Source organism: Mustela putorius, unplaced genomic scaffold, assembly GCF_011764305.1.
Source record: "Mustela putorius furo isolate JIRA1106 unplaced genomic scaffold, ASM1176430v1.1 tig00003942_pilon_pilon_pilon, whole genome shotgun sequence".
Taxonomy (NCBI): domain Eukaryota; kingdom Metazoa; phylum Chordata; class Mammalia; order Carnivora; family Mustelidae; genus Mustela; species Mustela putorius.
In genome coordinates, this window is record NW_025422087.1 from 10,040,024 (window position 1) to 10,058,075 (window position 18,052).

Below are 18,052 nucleotides of genomic sequence, written 5' to 3' on the forward strand. Positions count from 1 at the left end.
ATATTTTATAGAGAGATCTACATAAGAGGCAGTAAGTAGTGGTTAGGAATGAGAACGCTCGAGCTGGATGGACTGGGTTCAAGTCTTAATTGTGCCACTTACTGGCTTCAGGGTCTTAGACAAGGTTAATTGTCTCTTTGCCTCAGTTTCTTCACCTGTAAAATAGGGACAATAATAATAGGCTTGTTGTGAGGATTTGATGAGTTAATAAGAACTAAACAAAAAAAGTGTAAAGAACTTGGGATAGTGCTTAGCCTATCAATACTAGTGAACACCGACACTGTATGTTTAAAAATGATGTAAATCATTGATAGAGGTCATATATTTTGAATTCTCTTTCAAATATTGATGACAAATACATACTGTTATATTCATATTAGGATCTTAATGTTTGAAGATAGACATTTTTGAAATGACTTGCCAAAGTTACGGTATAATCTTTGGTTATAAAACAAAACCAAACTAACTCATCAGTGTGAGGATAAAAACTGTCAGACTAGTTTTTTTGTTTTTTGTTTTTTGTTTTTAAAGATTTTGTTTATTTATTTGACAGAGAGAGATCACAAGTAGGCAGAGAGGCAGGCAGAGAGAGAGAGAGGAGGAAGCAGGCTCCCTGATGAGCGCAGAGCCCGATGCCGGGCTAGATCCCAGGACCCTGAGGTCATGACCTGAGCCAAAGGCAGAGGCTTTAACCCACTGAACCACCCAGGCGCCCCTGTCAGAATAGTTCTTTAACACAGTCTTGTCCATGTATGTTTTATTTAGCATTATTCAAATGACTGTTATACACTAGTCACTATAAAATATATATACAGTACAATTTTTTAGATTCTCAAGTAGCATGATACATGGTATTAAAACCTCAAGAGCTGACTACCACTATGGCTATGTTAGATTTTTTTTTTTTTAATTACTTTAAAAACAGGGAAGGAAGGCCTTTTTCTTTGAAATGAACTAGAATATTGTGGTGATAGGAAATTCTCAACTAAGTTTCCTTTACTTCCTCTGTTTATTTATTTATTTTTAGTCAATAAATGTTTATCACATACTTCCTATATGTCAAGCACTGTACTAGCTGAAAGGATCTACAGGAGTTGATAAAACAGACTTAGTCACAGCCCTTTTTGGGAAGAGTCCAGTCCAGAGTTGAGATGAAAACTCAGGTAGTTACCAGAAATCTGAGGCCAGCATATCGACAGTGTAGTGGAGATGGTACCAAATTAGAGTTCATACTTAACTACTCGAAGACACGGGACTCCAGTGTTCTTGCAACACTGTCCCAACCAAAGAAAGTACAGCCTTCGTTATGATTAATATAGATAAGAGAAAGCATACAGTAAAGTATTTACTAGTAATTATGGATTTTTAGTTTATCATACAGAAAATTTTGGTATATCATATAGAAAAGATGACATAAACTAAAGGAGGAAATCACTCTTTCTAAAGTAACTAGAATATGTAAACATTCTTCAGGTTTTTAATGCTGAACCATTTAATCTGTGTTCCTTTTGGCAGAATATTTCCATTTGTAACTCACGTGTGCTCTCCTGAGTTTATATAATGTTAAGTAGAAGAGGTAAATAGACAAGGCAGAGTGAATACTAACCATGGAGTCCTTCATGTTGTGAACATTTGAACCCATGAGCTCTTAAAAGATAGATAGCTTTTTTTTTTTCAGTTCTGCTATGTTCCATGCTTTAGTAATTTGTTCTTTATATTCTGTCAGACTAACATGATAGGAAAATGTTAGCAAATTAAAGCCTCCTGATGTGTTAATAAATTACTCTTGCTTTGTTCCCATGCTTCATTGAATTTCTTAATAGGAACTTCTTACAAATGGGCTAGAAACTCAAAACTATCCTGTAGAAAAATCATTAATAAACAATATTTTAATGTATGAAAATGTGTCATATTATACACCTAACAGGAAAGTGACATTTGAAGTATAATAATATAATTGGAAGGACAAACTATTAATAATGAAATATTATTGTAATGAGATGACCACTAAGAAGCACATGAAATTCTTGTAGGTATAATCAGTACTACAGTAAGAAATTTTTAATGGAAAGTTTGTTAATCTTCAGAAGCTCAAGCAAGAATTTAAATATCTGAATGTTGTTATTAACCAGGAACCCTCTAAAAGATCTCTAAGAGCAAAAGAAGTTGTTCCTAAGCAAAGATTGTGACCCATGGAATAATTTGTAGTAATGAATAATTCTAGAATTTGTTTCATTATACAACATTTGAAGCCCCAAATGATTTTTATGTTCTCAAATCTTTAGAATCTATTCTTTATTCGAAAGAATAAAAAATTAAGAAGCTTTGAAATATACAATAAATAAAATATATAATCCTAAAAAATATCAAAATATTTTCATCTTTATATCCCCACACTATACTGGCTTCATGAAATTCTATGTCATCAGTTAGAACTTGTGGACAGTATAGAAGTAAAACAGGTGCCTCAGTTCCAGACCTCACATCATACAACCCAATGAAAGAGCGAGTATCTCACCAAAGTCATGCTCACGGAAGAGAGAAAAACTTTTCTTTTTTAGAAACCCCAAAAATGCCTCCTAGTGTATCATTGGTGCTGCTTAACAGCAGTAGAATATGTTCACTGGAGATGAGATAAGCCAATTATTTCCCATGGTTGGAGTCAGTGGTAGTCAGGATCACACCAGACACCTGTCAAAGAAGGATGGGCTGAGAGTTGACCAAAGGAAACTTGGGTTTCTGTTTCCTAAAGAAAGGGGACTGAGTTGTGGTCAGCAAACAACTCTCTGTTATAAAGTGAAAAATAGTATATCTGAGAGCTTCTTCTTTCCGATTTCTATAATCTAGAGAATAGCAAATAAATTACAGGTTTATATGCACTGAGCTACTTCATAAAAGGAGCTTTGCAAGGTGCTAAGAAGACTTTAAAATATAGTCCTAACCCTCAAGGAATAGTCACTGGTTATGAGGGGAAAACAGCCGATAGGCAGTAGCTTTTTATTACATACATACAAGTTTAATATATGAATATTAGGTGGAATCAGAGATAAATTTGCCAAAAAGCTCATGAAGCTTAAACTTCAAAGCCCCTCAAGTTTCAGGGGCTTCTTACAGCTTGTCCCTCATTTCATGTTCACAGTCCTGGTTTATTCTCTTAGAGAGCCCCTCTGAGAGAGAGCTCTGTGAACTTCTTTCTCCTCTTCTTTAACATAAGCACAGTAGTACTTACATAACACGGTTTCTGAAAGACTTAAATGCTCTAATGTAGGAAAGGCACCTAGTGGCACACCTGGCTCGCTAGTGGCATTCAGTGACTGGGAGCTACAAAGCCAGTTTCCGTGACTGTCAGCTGAGGGTTCACTGTTGTTTGTGCAACTGAAAAAAATATAGGGAAAGATTGCTTGATTTAATTTTGCTCTAATAAAATAAAAAGCAATACCTTTTAGTAAAATATAAAGTCACATTTTCATGCAATAAGTAATTGCTTTTGCATCTCTTTAAATTGTCAACTTCTCCGAACTATAAACATCGAGATGCTGAAGTTAAATATTTATTGAAACTTGAGAGGCACATTTATTTAGACTAAACTATTTTATTATATTTATAATATTCATGTTCTTTCCTTAACCCAGTTCAGTGAATGAAGAGCACAGGAACAATGAAAATTCTTTATCAGTAAAATTTACTGGATCCCTCATTTGATTAGGCCTCAGACTTTCAAGTTTTATTTATTACATGTACAGGTTAGAGGTTATGTTTCTCGTTTGGCATGATGGACAGCAAATGAAACAATATGTCATTGACTTATCTCTTCAATATTCAACCAGCAGTGGGTGTAGACAATTTTTCCCTCCATGTATCGAGATTTTCCTTATGGAGATGTGACCTCGTGGTGAAATCTATCTTAAAACATGATACACGCCAGTGCTTGAGTTATTTACATATACTCATATGAACTTTGCTCTTAAATTACAGTGGTTACAAGACTTTGACGTGAAGCGCAGCCTCTGCTCATTAAAGTGTAAATGGAATTTTCCTATTTCCCAGCCATGCCCTCTGATAAATGAAATAGTTTCATCACAAAGCCAAGTCCTGCTAATATTGACATGAGCGTAAGACATCACACACACACCCATTCACTGAGTGGAAAAAATATATTTTGTTAACACAGGAGTTGTTTGACTGACAGATGATGATAAGCATAACCATTTTCCCAAATTATTATGCCACTTAAAAAAAGGAAGTGATAATGCCTTGAGGCTTTGAAATGTGAGAATGCAAATGGAGGCACTGAAGTGTGAATACTCTTCAGCCATGCACCCCTGATACTACTGCCAAATGTCTATATACCACATAGAGAAGGGTGTGCGTCGTTAAGGTGGGGAGTGCTCGATTCAGCAATGTGGTGCGAGTTTCTGCAGTTATTTTGTCTTTCTTTTTCATCTTCAGTTAACAGTATCTAAAATGAAATTCATTCTGTATACCCTAGTATAACAATCTCCCTAATGCTTGGGTTTTAACAATAGCGTGTGAAGAATGGCAAAATGATTAAGTGTATTAGTAGCTGACTATGATGATAGAAAACCTGGTAGAAGACAGATTATTCTATACCATCTGCCAAAAAGCCTACTGCCAAATTTGAAATATTCTAAATATATGTTGAATGTCACCTTAACATACAGCCCAACCTGAAAACTGTTTTTGTTAGGCTTGCTTATATTGAAATGTTGAAGACAGAATATTGATTGGCAATATTTGAATACTGTCTTAAACTCATGGAATAAGCCAAGACGAGGGTCTAGCTTGGGGGGGGGGGAATGCAAAAAGGTATCAATTTCAAAATTGGACTTATTGAAGTAGATAATTTTATTCATTTATTTGTTCTTTCCTTACACAAACCTTTATTCCACACCTGTGTTTTCCGGGTACAGGAGATAAAAAGACAGTAAGAACTGGTCCATGCTCTTAAGGGTTTACAAGTCATGTTTGGTTTACCTGGTGGCATATTAAGTTCTTTTCCTTCTAATTGAAAGGAAAAAAACCAAGTAAGTGTAGACAAAGAACAGAGCGGGTTCATAGACACTGTGGTAACCAGAAAGAGTGAGGTGCTCTTTGTTTTTATCTCCACTGTTTGTTGGAAATGTGTAATAGGGTGATGGGGCATTTTGAGGATTTACACAGAAGTCCCAAACTGGTCGCTTGCTCTGCCTGGTTATACTAAATGTCCTCCCTTAGAGTCTCTTTTCTAGTTTCTTTCCCATTTAGCCAGTTGTTCTTCCCTTTCAGAGAGAGAGAGAGAGAGAGAGAAAATACTAGAGCCCATCCTGCTTTCAAAACTTTAAGCTGTCAGGGTGCCCGGCTGGCTCCCAGTATTGGTACTACTTGAGACTCTTGATGTCAGGGTCATGAGTTTGAGCCCCATGTTAGGTGAAAGATTACTTAGAAAGAAAGGAGGAAAGGGGGGGGGGAGAGGAAGGGAGAGAAGAAGAAAGAAAAGGGAAAGGGAAGGAAAAAAGAAAGGAAAAGGGAAGGGAAAAAGAAAAGAGGGAGAGAGAGAAAGAGACAGAGGGGCAGGGAGGGAGGAAGGAAGGAAAAGAGAGAGAGAAAGAAAGAAATGTTTAAAAGAAAGGAAAACTTTAAGCTGTTAGAGGAGGAGCTGGAAACAATAGGAGCGTTTCTGTAGTGTCTGCTCTTAGATGCTACCTACAGAGAAGGAAAGAGAGCTTGCTTGTGCACTTTGGTGTCACATCTCAAGTACAGCAGCATCAAGGCAAACCTAGGCCAGAGTCTGTCTCCTTTAACCTTTCTTTCCAGCTGAAACAGGAGATCCAGTGGAGATGATCTTGAAACTCCTCAACAGGCTCATCATTGTACTACTTAATATTTAGAAAGCTTTTAGAACTGACACATGAAGATTTAAGGTACTTAATTATACCTCCATTGCTTTTATGTCAAAACTGGTTACTTTTCACTAAAATATTTAAAACTGATTTTCTTAGGAATTATCCTGGGACAGTGATAACACCAGCCAGTAACTGACAGGTACTTATTATATAGCCAGGCACCCTGCTAAGCATCTTCCATAGATCTTCTCATTTTATCTTCACAACATTAGGATGAATTGCACGGGCTTTGTAAGTTGCATTTCCTTTCATTTGTTACCTATTATTTCTCTATAGTAGGGAAGTAGAATATACTTTAAGAAAATACACACACAACCAAACTATAGTGATTAGTTAATCTTCTAGGTGCCCTCCACCTTTTCTAAATGCCCTGCACTTTGGACAGCCATGTGATAGGAGCAGAGGGTGCAAAGAAATATACCAAGTCAGCGATTCTTTACCTCCAAAGACTTCAGTCCTACATGGAACAAAGATACCTGTGAATATGCTAATACGTTGTGCTCCTCAGAATTCAACTTTGGCTCAAAGTCTGCTTCCCCATAATGTAACTAGTCATGTTTATTTACCCTCTGAAAAAATATGAAAAGAATTGCACTCAAAGATAGCCAGCAAAGTATAAATCTTAACACTGACTTTTATTAACACTTCATTACTTCAGGTTCCATTTTTTAGGCATGTATGTGGGAATTATATGGTGATTAGCTGAAGTTCACCTGATGATGCCATTCTGTGCATAAAATTGCAAAGGGGGGATTTTGTCTGTTTAAGACAGCAACCTTTCTGGGGCCCCTGGGTGGCTCAGTAGGTTAAGGGTCTGCCTTCAGGTCGGGTCATGATCCCAGGCTCCTGGGATCAAGTCCCTTATCAGGCTTCCTGCTCAGTGGGGAGCCTGTTTCTCCTTCTCCCTCTGTGATCTCTCAGGGTAGTGAGATCAAGCCCCACATCAGGCTCTGCACTGAGTGTGGAGCCTGCTTGAGATTCTCTTTCCCTATTGCTCTGCCCCTGCCGACCTACACACACTCTCTCTTGCTCTTTTTCTAAACAAAACAAAACAAAAAACCCTAAAATTTATAAAAGTTTAAATGTTCATATTTGAAAGATTTTTCTGGGTCCTATAACTGAGAAAAGCCCTTAACATTCTATATGCAGGATAAACCAATTTTTTTTAAAGATTTTATTTATTTATTTATTTATTTAGCGAGGGGGAGACAGAGAGAGAGAGAGAGAGAGAGAGAGAATGAGCCAGGGAGAGGGGCAGGCAGAGGCAACTAATTTTATAATTTTATGTTTTATGTATATTCTTCAAACTTTTTCTCTGAATAGTTAGCAAAAATATATTACTTATGTACTCAGAATTTTTAGAAAGCTATTGATAATACTATTTTTATAAAGTCATTGATAAGACTACAATGCTGATATTGCTATGATGCTAATGGCTTTTTTCAACCCTAGTACTCATAATAATGATTTAATATTACCTGTAACCCATTCTCCACAAAACTATTGGAGTTACCTTTTTTTTTTTTTTAAGATTTTATTTATTTATTTGACAGACAGATCACAAGCAGGCAGAGAAGCAAGCAGAGAGAGAGAAAGAGGAGGAGGCAGGCTCCCTGCCAAGCAGAGAGCCTGATGCAGGGCTCGATCCCAGGACCCCGGGTTCATGACCCAAGCGGAAGGCAGAGGCTTTAACCCCCTGAGCCACCCAGGCACCCCTGGAGTTACCTTTTTAAAGCTTAACTCGATCTTGGTTATCTCCTGCTTAAAAGCATTCAGTGACTCTCCCCTTCACTTACCATAAAATTTTCATTTGTAGTTCATTTCCCTGATCTGCAAAACCATATGATATGCCTTTACCTATTTTCTCACGTCATCTCCTAATCCCTTCCTCTCGTCTACTGTGCTTTAGTCACACTCTCTTTCTGTTCCCTGAGCCTGGTAGTCAGGCCTCTAAGAAGCCTTTGTACTAGCTTTTCCTCTGTCTTGAATTCTCTCGTTTCTGAACTACATATAATCTCTGCCTAGAGGTTCTCCTTGAGAGATGCCGTCCGTATCACCCGGTCGCTACTGTCCCATTCTGTTTTACCCGTAGAGCACTTACCTCTGGTATTTTTCTCATTTACCTAATTGTTTATTTGGATTCCATCTGTCTTTGCCTCTAAAGGGCGTGCATGCGCGTATGCGCACACACACACAGGAAACATCATGAGAACAGCAACCTCATTTATCTTATTGTAAGCCTAGAGTAATTACCGACACATAGTAGGCACTCAATATTTATTGAATGAGTTTATCTGGGAGTTTTTCCAAATCAGCCTTTTCAATTAGATGCATAGTATGCAGTAGTATGAGTATATCATCACTTATTTAACTAGTGCCTTACTGGATTAGACTATTTCTAGTTTTGTGGGGAGTTTCTGTTTCATTTTGTTTTGCCATTTCAAGCAATGTTGCAAGAAATATAAATATCCTTGTATCTGATTCTTTCCATATTATAAATTCCTCGAAGTGGAATAATTGGATCAAAAGCAAGTGAATATTTTTAAGAAAATATTACCACTTTGCCCCACGAGAAATGTATAACACCAACAGTATTATGACATATCATGTTTTGCTATTTCCTGGCCAACACTGAGTATTGTGAAACTTAATTTTTGACAATCTAATGAATAAAACTCGTTTTTATTGGACATTTTAAAACTTGCCATGTACTTCTGATTTTTAACTATAAGGAAAGAAAATCAACTTAAACTGGCTATAATTTAAAAACAGAAATTTTTTATTGGCCCACATAACTTAGAATTCAGGGATTGGTTTGTTCAGGAAACTCACCAGTGTCATAGGATGCTGCATCTCTGGTATTTTTCCTTTCCATTTTTCGTTTCCATGAAAAATTGTATTTTTCATTTTCAGACAGGCTTCACTATGTTATAGTAGTGATGCCTTTGTAATTCCACTAGAAAAAGAGAAAGCTTCTTTCCCAGAGAGTCTCAGCAGAGTTTCATTAGAGTAACTTGAATCATCTGCCCATTTCTCTACTAATCTTAGTGGCCATGTGGATAGAATATGCTGATTGCCAATTCTGGATCACATGCCCACTGAGGGAATCAGATAATGGAGTCAGCCCACCTGAACCAGATATACCAAGAGTAGGGAAGGAGTGGTTCATAAAGGAAGAAGGAGTAATGTATGGTGAACAGAAAAAGAATAGCTATCCATTATATTGGATATAATTATATTGTGTTAACTAGTGATGTTTTTCCTACATATATTGAAGATTTGCTTTTGTAAATTGCCTGTTCATCTCATTTGCTCACTTATTCAACTAGATTATTCATTAGTTTCTTACTGATTTGTGAGAGCTCACATTTTAAGGAAACTAGCCCTTTATCATGAGCACTATAAATATTTTTCACTTTGTTATTTGTCTTTTGATTTTGCCTAAAATTTTTGTCTGAAGTTTCCTTTTTGAAATTTAAATGTTATATCATCAGGGACACCTATGTAGCTCAGTCAGTTAAGTGTCCAACTCTTGATTTTGGCTCAGGTCATGATCTCAGGCTTCACACTAGGTGTGGAGCCTGCTTGAGGTTCTCTCTGTCCTTCTCCCTCAGCCCCTCGTCCCCCACGAAATTGATTACATACTTAACTAATGTTATATAATCAGATCATTCAATCTTCATTCATTCAGCATTTATTACATACCTGAAAAGAGCCAAGTTGTGTATCAAGTGCTCCGAACATAGAAATGAGTAAAAACCATTGCCTTGAAGGGCTAGCCTTCTGGTAAAAGGAAGTTATAGATTTGCCTATTACCAGAGAGTATCATGTAGGGCTTCACAGATGAAATTTGAGCTGCTATGAGAAGAATACATTGAAATTCTCTGGTCAGATAAGAAGAGAGGCAGGGCATTTCCTTGAGCACAGAAGCATGTGTGGGTATGATTTCTATGTTGTCCTGAGAATTTTAAGAATGATGATACATATATATAGCTCATGACTGAAAAAAAAAAATGAAAGGACAAGAATTCTTTTTTTTAAAAAAGATTTTATTTATTTATTTGACAGAGAGATCACAAGTAGGCAGAGAGGCAGGCAGAGAGAGAGAGAGAGAGAGAAGGAAGCAGGCTCCCCGCTGAACCGAGAGCCCAATGCGGGGCTCGATCCCAGGACCCTGGGACCATGACCTGAGCCGAAAGCAGAGGCTTTAACCCACTGAGCCACCCAGGTGCCCCGAAAGGACAAGAATTCTTGAAGCCTCTTCTCAGGATTCCCAAGCTCTTGGTTATTATAATGAAAGATAACAAGATAACTCCAATATGTTAGAAGCTCAGATGTGTTGAGAGTATTGAGATGAAGTCAAATAGATCACTCAGCTCTATCCCGCTCCCAGCTGTATCTGGCACAAAGCTTCAGCTGGTTCTGCAAAACGTAGAGCCTCTGACTAGCAGTGCAGTCTTGACTGGACATTTCTTCATTGTTCTCGTCTATACTGTGAGGGAGCTGGACTTGCAGGCCTATAGGGTGTACTCCAATTTCTGAAGATCCATGATGGTTTAGGAATTAAGTACGCGGTTATAGGAGAAAAAAACATCAAGATCAGAATTTCTTATTTCGCCATGAAATGGCACCTCAGTGTTGTGGAAAGAGTAGAGACCCATGTACCTGTTTCCTTCTCATGAAATTAGGTTCAGAATGAATGCCTTGCCCACCTCAAGACTTACACAAATCAATCCAGAAAATGGATGTGAAAACAGTATCTGTTGTAAGTATGAGGTACCATCAGCATTTGCAGCAGAGAACACTAGCAATAGTGAGCTCACAAACATTTTATATATGTAAGTCGAATCCTAATACCATCAACATAATGAGCATTTTCAAGTTTTTTTTTTTGAAATACCAGAATTAAGTTTTATTAATATTACTTTAATTGGACCTCTGATTCCTCTTGAAAACCTTTTTTAGTCTTAAAAATTATAATCTATTTTAATGGCATTGACTGCACCTCAAGTCAGTCCACATTTATTTTTTATTTCTTTATTTATTCAAATAATCCAGCTATGTGCCCAGACTTTCACATCCCCTAAAGTTCTTTGAATGCTTCATAAAGTACCATTTACCCAATTAGTATTTTTTATTTAAATAATCTTTGTTGTTTTCACCTCTTTAATTTATATACCTATCCCATAAAATGCACTTGATAAAACTTGTAAGGTTTCATGAAAGAGAATTGTGTTGATCAATCAAGACTAAGAGAACAGAAAAGGAAGGAGAATAGGAAAATATAATCAAAGAAAAAGTTCACACTCAGAAATGCATACCATAAGGATTCTAACCAGAACTTTTCAAGGAGCCCTAGTGCTATGGCCTATTAATAGTTATTATGAAAACAAAAAATGATGAGGATCTAGTAAAAATAAAAAATGGTAAATACTGGAGTGAACAAGATTAAGTAATTCTGTTTATAACATTTCTCAGAGCCTTTCATAATGTAAATCTCCATGAGTATCTGTCAGGATCTTTGTTCCATATAATAAAGACAGGGGTTTTTTTGCTTTTTGTTTGTTTGTTTGTTTGTTTTCAGGAAAACAAAGCTTTTTGTGGTACTTAAGACAGAGACAAATTTCTCACTTTAATATTCAAACAGGGGAAATTGAGTAATAAAGTAGCGAATATCCTCAACACTGATTCTTTGATAAATTCTGTTGTTTTATGTAGATGTGGTAATGTTAATATGTATGATTTTCCATCAATTTTATATTGAAAATAGTTATTTTGGAAGCTATGTAGGCTTTGTAGCAGTTTGAGAAACTGAATTATAATAAAAATGCTACATAGGTGGAATTTTTGTTTTTAATTTTTGCCTTGTTGTCTGCATTATTTTATTTCTTAGTGTCAAGTCATGGCAAACCAACAAAAACAAAATCATAATACATCTAATAGCAAGTTCTAAACTTTCAGGTAAACCTTTTCATCTGGGAACACTTAAAAAGCATAGAAGTGGCCGTTCCTAAAAGCCTACTGTTTGAGAGAAAACTGGTAATCATTACTATGTAATTATGGTAAAAATTGAAAAAGATTACAAAATAAGCTTCTACATTTTATTAAGCAGAGTTTTACTGTTTCGCCGGATTTCCTACCTTATTCATTTGCTATATCCAAATGGCTTTGACACTGCATTATTTGCTCAAATTTTAAAAGGATAACAAACACAACCATATCAGTTTATACACAGGTAAGTAGATCACTATAGGCAGGTAGATGATAGATGGACAGGTAGACAGGGGGAAGATAAATAGATAGATATTGTGTGTTTGGATCCCATAAGAAAATACATCATCTGTGATGATATTTTTGTTTTTCAGACATTTTCAAGCATTTTGCCTTCAGATGATTTATTGCTTCCTGATTACTAGAGCAAAATAATAGAAAAATAATAAGTACAAACTAGATCATTTACATCTTGTTATATACAAAATTAGTTTCTAAATGTATTAGATAAAAATTCAAAATTGGAAATTCATTTTAAGAAGTTACTAATGGAGGCATGTGTATACCTTAATACTGTGCAACTGTTTCCTACAAAGTATTACTCTCTGTCAAACACTCCAAAACAATGACTTTGATGAAACTCAAGTAAAATAAAAAGTGTAAATATTTACTTTATCCTTTTTCTGGTAGTTGGTGATAAGCTGGAAAAGATTAAAGGGAGGACTTGTTCCTTTTTCAAGAATTTTTGTGTGAACAAACAAAATCTCAGATAAGGTCAATCCTTACCTATTGGAAGCCATTTTATGCATGTGAAAGCCCATTAGCTTATTCAAGAGAGAACAAAGTATTAAACATTTTAAATGCTTTGAAAAAATAGTCTTTTCATATTGAGAAAGAAAAACAGATGTCTGCACATTTAGAAAGTATAAGATATGTTGGCTTTCTTAAATGAAAAACTATTTCAATTCAGGAAGAGCTCACATTCCTTCTACTATGGTAACTATCCTTTTACCAAAAATTACTTATATATTTGTTTTAAGTGTTATTAATATTCTATGTGATATTTAATGAAATTATATTGCCTTTTGATATCTATGCAAAAAGATTTGAAAGATGAACAGTGAAATTTAATGTAGAATAAAATGTAAGCCTTAGAATATTTAAAAGTATATTTAAACCAAAGTTCTTAAACATTTTTAAATAATTAAACATTTTCAAAAATTTTTAAAAATAATTAAATTGTTTAGTCTTTGTTAAGTCATAATTAAGTTAAAGAAAAATGAGCATAGTTTACAAATAATTTTAGTATTAAAGATAAGAGCCCTTGCAAATAAGAGTTTATTATGGAAATTCTAACAGACCTTTAACTGCTGACATCATTGTGTTATTTGAATTAGTCCCATAGGACCAAAAGAAAAAGCTTACAAACAATTTATAAATGAATCTTTCTCTCTTGTGTAACATTATTTGTCCCATTGAAACACTAATTTTCTACTACTTCTCTTGTTAAAATTAAGCCCTGGGGGAAACTTCATAGTTAACTAGTAATATTAAATTTTGAATAAAGGAGTTCTATATTATACTTAGTGTTCATCTTGTTTTCTCTATAAATATTTATATATAATAGTATGCATCCTAAAGCAAAATAACGTAGCTATTAGGTATCATGAAAATGGACTCCATGTCCCATAAACCAAAATCAAGAAATTGAAGCTAAAACAGTTTCTTATTTGAAATCATGAGGACTATATGCTAGAAATTCTTTTAATGATTAGGTAGGTGTGCTAAGAAGTTTGAGGCAATGATCCAATTAACCCACACTTTTTTGAGGGGGGAAATAATCTATGTATATTGTATCCTGAGCATTTTACTGTATGCTCCACTCCAGGGATTAATGTCATCATTGGGATGATAGGAAGGTCTTAGTGGCTTTACAAAATGCTTTCTAGGAACTTGGGAATTGTCTGGATTATTTTCATCAGCCTTAGGTTTGTAGTTTCACTTAATAAAGAAGATGTATGCGCCATTTGTATAATAAAAAATGGAACCAGCCTTCCAACAGGGTTTCCATGTGGGTGATTATTATCTTTTGCACTGTGGGTGGCCCTCTGGTAAAAGGAGGTTTTCTCTAATATGGTTGTTACATGGTCAACTGCTTCACCTTCTCCTCCTTGGATTTCCTATGATCAAGCTAAACATTCATTATGGTTATTAATAAGTAGGCAGGACAATGACATTGTCTTGGTTTTGCCTTGACAGTTTAAACTGGATCATCCTAGTAATCCAGTTTACTGAAACTTTTAGTAAAATCCAGAAACTTCGCAAAATTCAGAGACATCTCTTCCTGAGAGATTGTTGACGTATGTCATGATCCATAATTAATATTAAAATCAAATTTGATAAAATATAATACAAAATTTTGTATGCTCTGGGGTTAAAATGAATTAACAGTAAATACTTTTAGCATAAAGAGTTGTAGCATGCTTAATATAACTGTATTAAGTGAAATGCTTCTTTTCTCTTCTTACAGCCAATCGGTGCTTTGAACCCAAAGAGAGCTGTGTTTTATGCAGAGCGTTATGAGACATGGGAAGATGATCAAAGCCCCCCCTACCATTATAATACGCACTACTCAACAGCAACATCTACCTTATCCTGGCTTGTTCGAATTGTGAGTCTCTTCATTAAGTTACTATACCGTTTTTTGTTTTAAACAAAGATTAGAGGCCAGTGAAGTAGAAACGAGATTTCAAACTCTAGTAAAACCTGAATCCTTTTTTTTTTTAAATGAGTTTTCTCATTTAGAAAATTGGGTTAAGAAGATAGATTATTGTGAGCTACTTAAGCCTAAACCAGTTATAAAAGGAACCGGACTCTTGGAGTGCATCCGTAATGTCCCATTTCTTTTTTTCACCGATGGTCGCAAGCTGGCTCTCTTCCCTGGCCCTCTCCAGCTTGCTTCTTGGGCAGTATGCTTTAAGAACAGTTTCTAAATGTTTTGAAGACTTTCTCTTTCTCCTAAAACATTCAAGTCTCTCTGATCTTTCAAATACAAGTATACATCCATAAGTGCACACATACGTATACACACATACACACACACACACAGACATGTTTCCTTGCACCCTGGCCGAACCTGCAGTTACTTCCCAGTTCTCTTTCTTCAGAGCCACATGTCAGCACAGCCTCCACTAAACTGCACTGTCCTGTGCTCCTCTCTGCTTTATCACCTCCCATTCAATCTTTAGCCAATCTTTAGATCATTCTGTTTCATGAGGCTGATTTACCTCAGAAACACATAGAGTACATGAAAATGTGTGTATGTGAGACCACATTTTATATTTTCCAAAGATTTTTTTCTCCTCTACCTAACTGACAGCTTTAGTTGGGAGGTCCTTCTCAAATGTTCTTTCTACCCCTTTGCTGAACTGTTTTTGCGGAAGTCACAAGTGACGGGGCTAGAACTTCCCATTTCTTACCACAGTGTATTTGAAGCTTTTGGCACCATTCCTTACTCTCTCCTTCTTAAAATTCTTCCCTCTCAAGGTGCCTGGGTGGCTCAGTTGATTAAGTGTTTGCGTTTGGCTCAGGTCATGATCCCAGGGTCCTAGGATGGAGTCCCTCCCTCATCAGGCTCCCTCTCAGTTGGGAGCCTGCTTCTCCCTCTCCCTTTCCCACTGCTTGTGTTCTCTCTCTCTCAAACAAAGAAATAAAATCTTGAAAAAAAAATTCTTCCTTCTCATGACTCCTCAGACAGTATCCTCTCTTGGTTCATTTCCTGTCATCTTAACTGCCCTACTCAGTCTCATGCTCAGATTTTTTTTTTTCCTCGATGTTTCTGTGCCCTAGGATTTTTCTGTATTCTTTATCTGGGCTATGCCATTTAATTATAAGCTAATGCCATCCAGCTTCTGTCTTCACTGCAAGCGTTTTTCTTGGGCTCCCAGCTTTTATTCTCATTTTATTTTTATTTCCAAAAGTGCCTACTGGATATTTCTACCTAAACACCTCCTAATACCATGTACACCATTTCCAAAAATGAACTCATCTTTGGTTCTTCCTGCATTTCCAATCTAAATAAATGGTGTGATCATTCACCCAGTTGCCTGATCTAGATACTTGCTCTATTTTACCAGCCTGTTATATCCAGTCAGACATCGCATCAGCTAGATTTTACCAGCTAAGTATGTCTGCAGTCTGTCCCCTTGCTCTATTAACTCTGGCATTTCCTTAGTTTAGGTTTCCATTTTTCTCATCTAGATGAGAAAATGCCCTTAACAAATCTTCTTGCCTTTAGTCTTTAGTCTTACTTTCTTCAAACCAGTCTAGTTAAGAACAGTTACTGGAGTCAGATGGTCTGAATTTTTTTTTTTTTTCTATTAAGCAACTGAGGAGTATTATGGAATGTTAAACCGAATCTATAAATCAGTGCAATCAACAATGTCTTCTCCCCTTACCAAAATATACCTTAGACCATTCTGTTTCATGAGGCTGATTTACCTCAGAAACACATAGAGTACATGAAAATGTGTGTATGTGAGACCACATTTTATATTTTCCAAAGATTTTTTTCTCCTCTACCTAACTGACAGCTTTAGTTGGGAGGTCCTTCTCAAATGTTCTTTCTGTTATGGGGACAAATTGACTTAAAACAAATACAGTGTGAGTATCTTTTAAGTAACTTTTAAATCACTGATAGGTAATATGTTATAAACAATTACTGTTATTACAGTAAAAGATTTGTCAGAGTTGTGACTCAGTTTAACTGAACAGAAATTTTGTATCATCTTAAAGCAGTATAAGTAGTTTTAAAAAGTTTAGATCTAACTAGCCTATTAGAAAATAAGCCCAAATATTATTTAAAAAACAAACTCTGTAATTATAAACTAAAAGAAAATACATAAAACTTTCTTTTTTATTAGTCTGATTTGTCCACAAGTTCACCTTAATTACACGAGCTTAGATTCTTTTATAAAAATGTTTCTGAGCTAATGTTTCTTAAGAAAATTTTTAAACTCTAACACTTTTAAAGAATAAGAATTTCTATTTCTGTTAATTTTTGAGGAATATAAGATTTAAATAGGTCCCTGGTTACCCCTATAAACCAATCAGAACAGAGCACTTTAGTTTATGGGTTGTAATAATTTTTTAAATACTCTCCAGATGTAGGAAAATACTTCACACTCACACAGGAGTTAAAAGCTTTTCTGAATTACAGACACACTGGTATATTGAGAACTTATAGCTGCTATCCTGTAATATCAGCCACAGGCCAAAACAAAACACAGAAGACAAAAAATTACCATTCAAGATCTCAAGGAGTTGGTGTCCTTTACAATGGACATAAAATATCTTCTTATTTGATTTGGGCTCACAAATAGGCAGACAAGAAAACAAAAAGACTAATAAATTCTCTGATCACCAAATGGTGAGATCATAAAACCAAATTCTTGGTCATTACCACCACCAATGGGAAATGACTGATTAGCAGTGCGTGTTATAAATGTTATAAACAACAAAATGAGCAGAAGGGATTAAAAAAAAAAAAAGCCTAGAGAAAAAGAGTGTCAGTAAAGTTCAAGGTATATTTGCTGCCCAGAATTCACTCTGCAGGGCAAGGAAAGACATACCCAGGCTTACACTGCCCTTTAGATATACTTCCTAATCAGCCCAGTCTATTTGGTGACATAGCGTTCACGCTCAAAGGGACTTCCAAAACTGTTAGAGAAGGAAATTTTTAGAAAGCACTGAAGCCAGAGATACTCATCCTGGGAGGCCTTTTCACATCAAGGATGTCTTTGGATTCCATCAAGGACAATCATTGCTAGTGAACCATGGCCATGGGGAGAGTGAGACACCTCTTATTTTGGTGATTTTAAAAAAAAAATGTCCGAAATCATTTCAGAAAGAACATTATCATAAAACTGGATTGTTTGAGAATTAATTGAGAGTATATATGTGATAACATTTTGACATATATAAGTTGATATTCAATAGTTTATGTGTAATCAAATTAGTCTGAAGTCAGATTTATTACTTACTTATGTGAGTCCATAAAAATACTTGCTATTAGGGCACCTGGGTAGCTCAGTCGGTTGAGCATCTAAATCTTGGTTTTAGCTTAGGTCATAATCTCAGTGTCCTGGAGCTGAGCCTGT

General features: G+C 35.7%; 1 protein-coding gene across 11 annotated transcripts in view; it reads left to right on the plus strand.

The window, feature by feature from the left end:
* The window catches only part of NBEA (neurobeachin), a 678,500-nt gene that overhangs the window by 586,242 nt on the left and 74,206 nt on the right, over positions 1-18,052 (plus strand). For all 11 annotated transcript variants that reach the window (XM_013044893.2, XM_013044895.2, XM_045069766.1 and 8 more), the window contains one exon: positions 14,425-14,565. In XM_013044893.2, the coding sequence (XP_012900347.2) occupies positions 14,425-14,565 (141 nt within the window). The remainder of the gene's footprint in view (positions 1-14,424; positions 14,566-18,052) is intronic.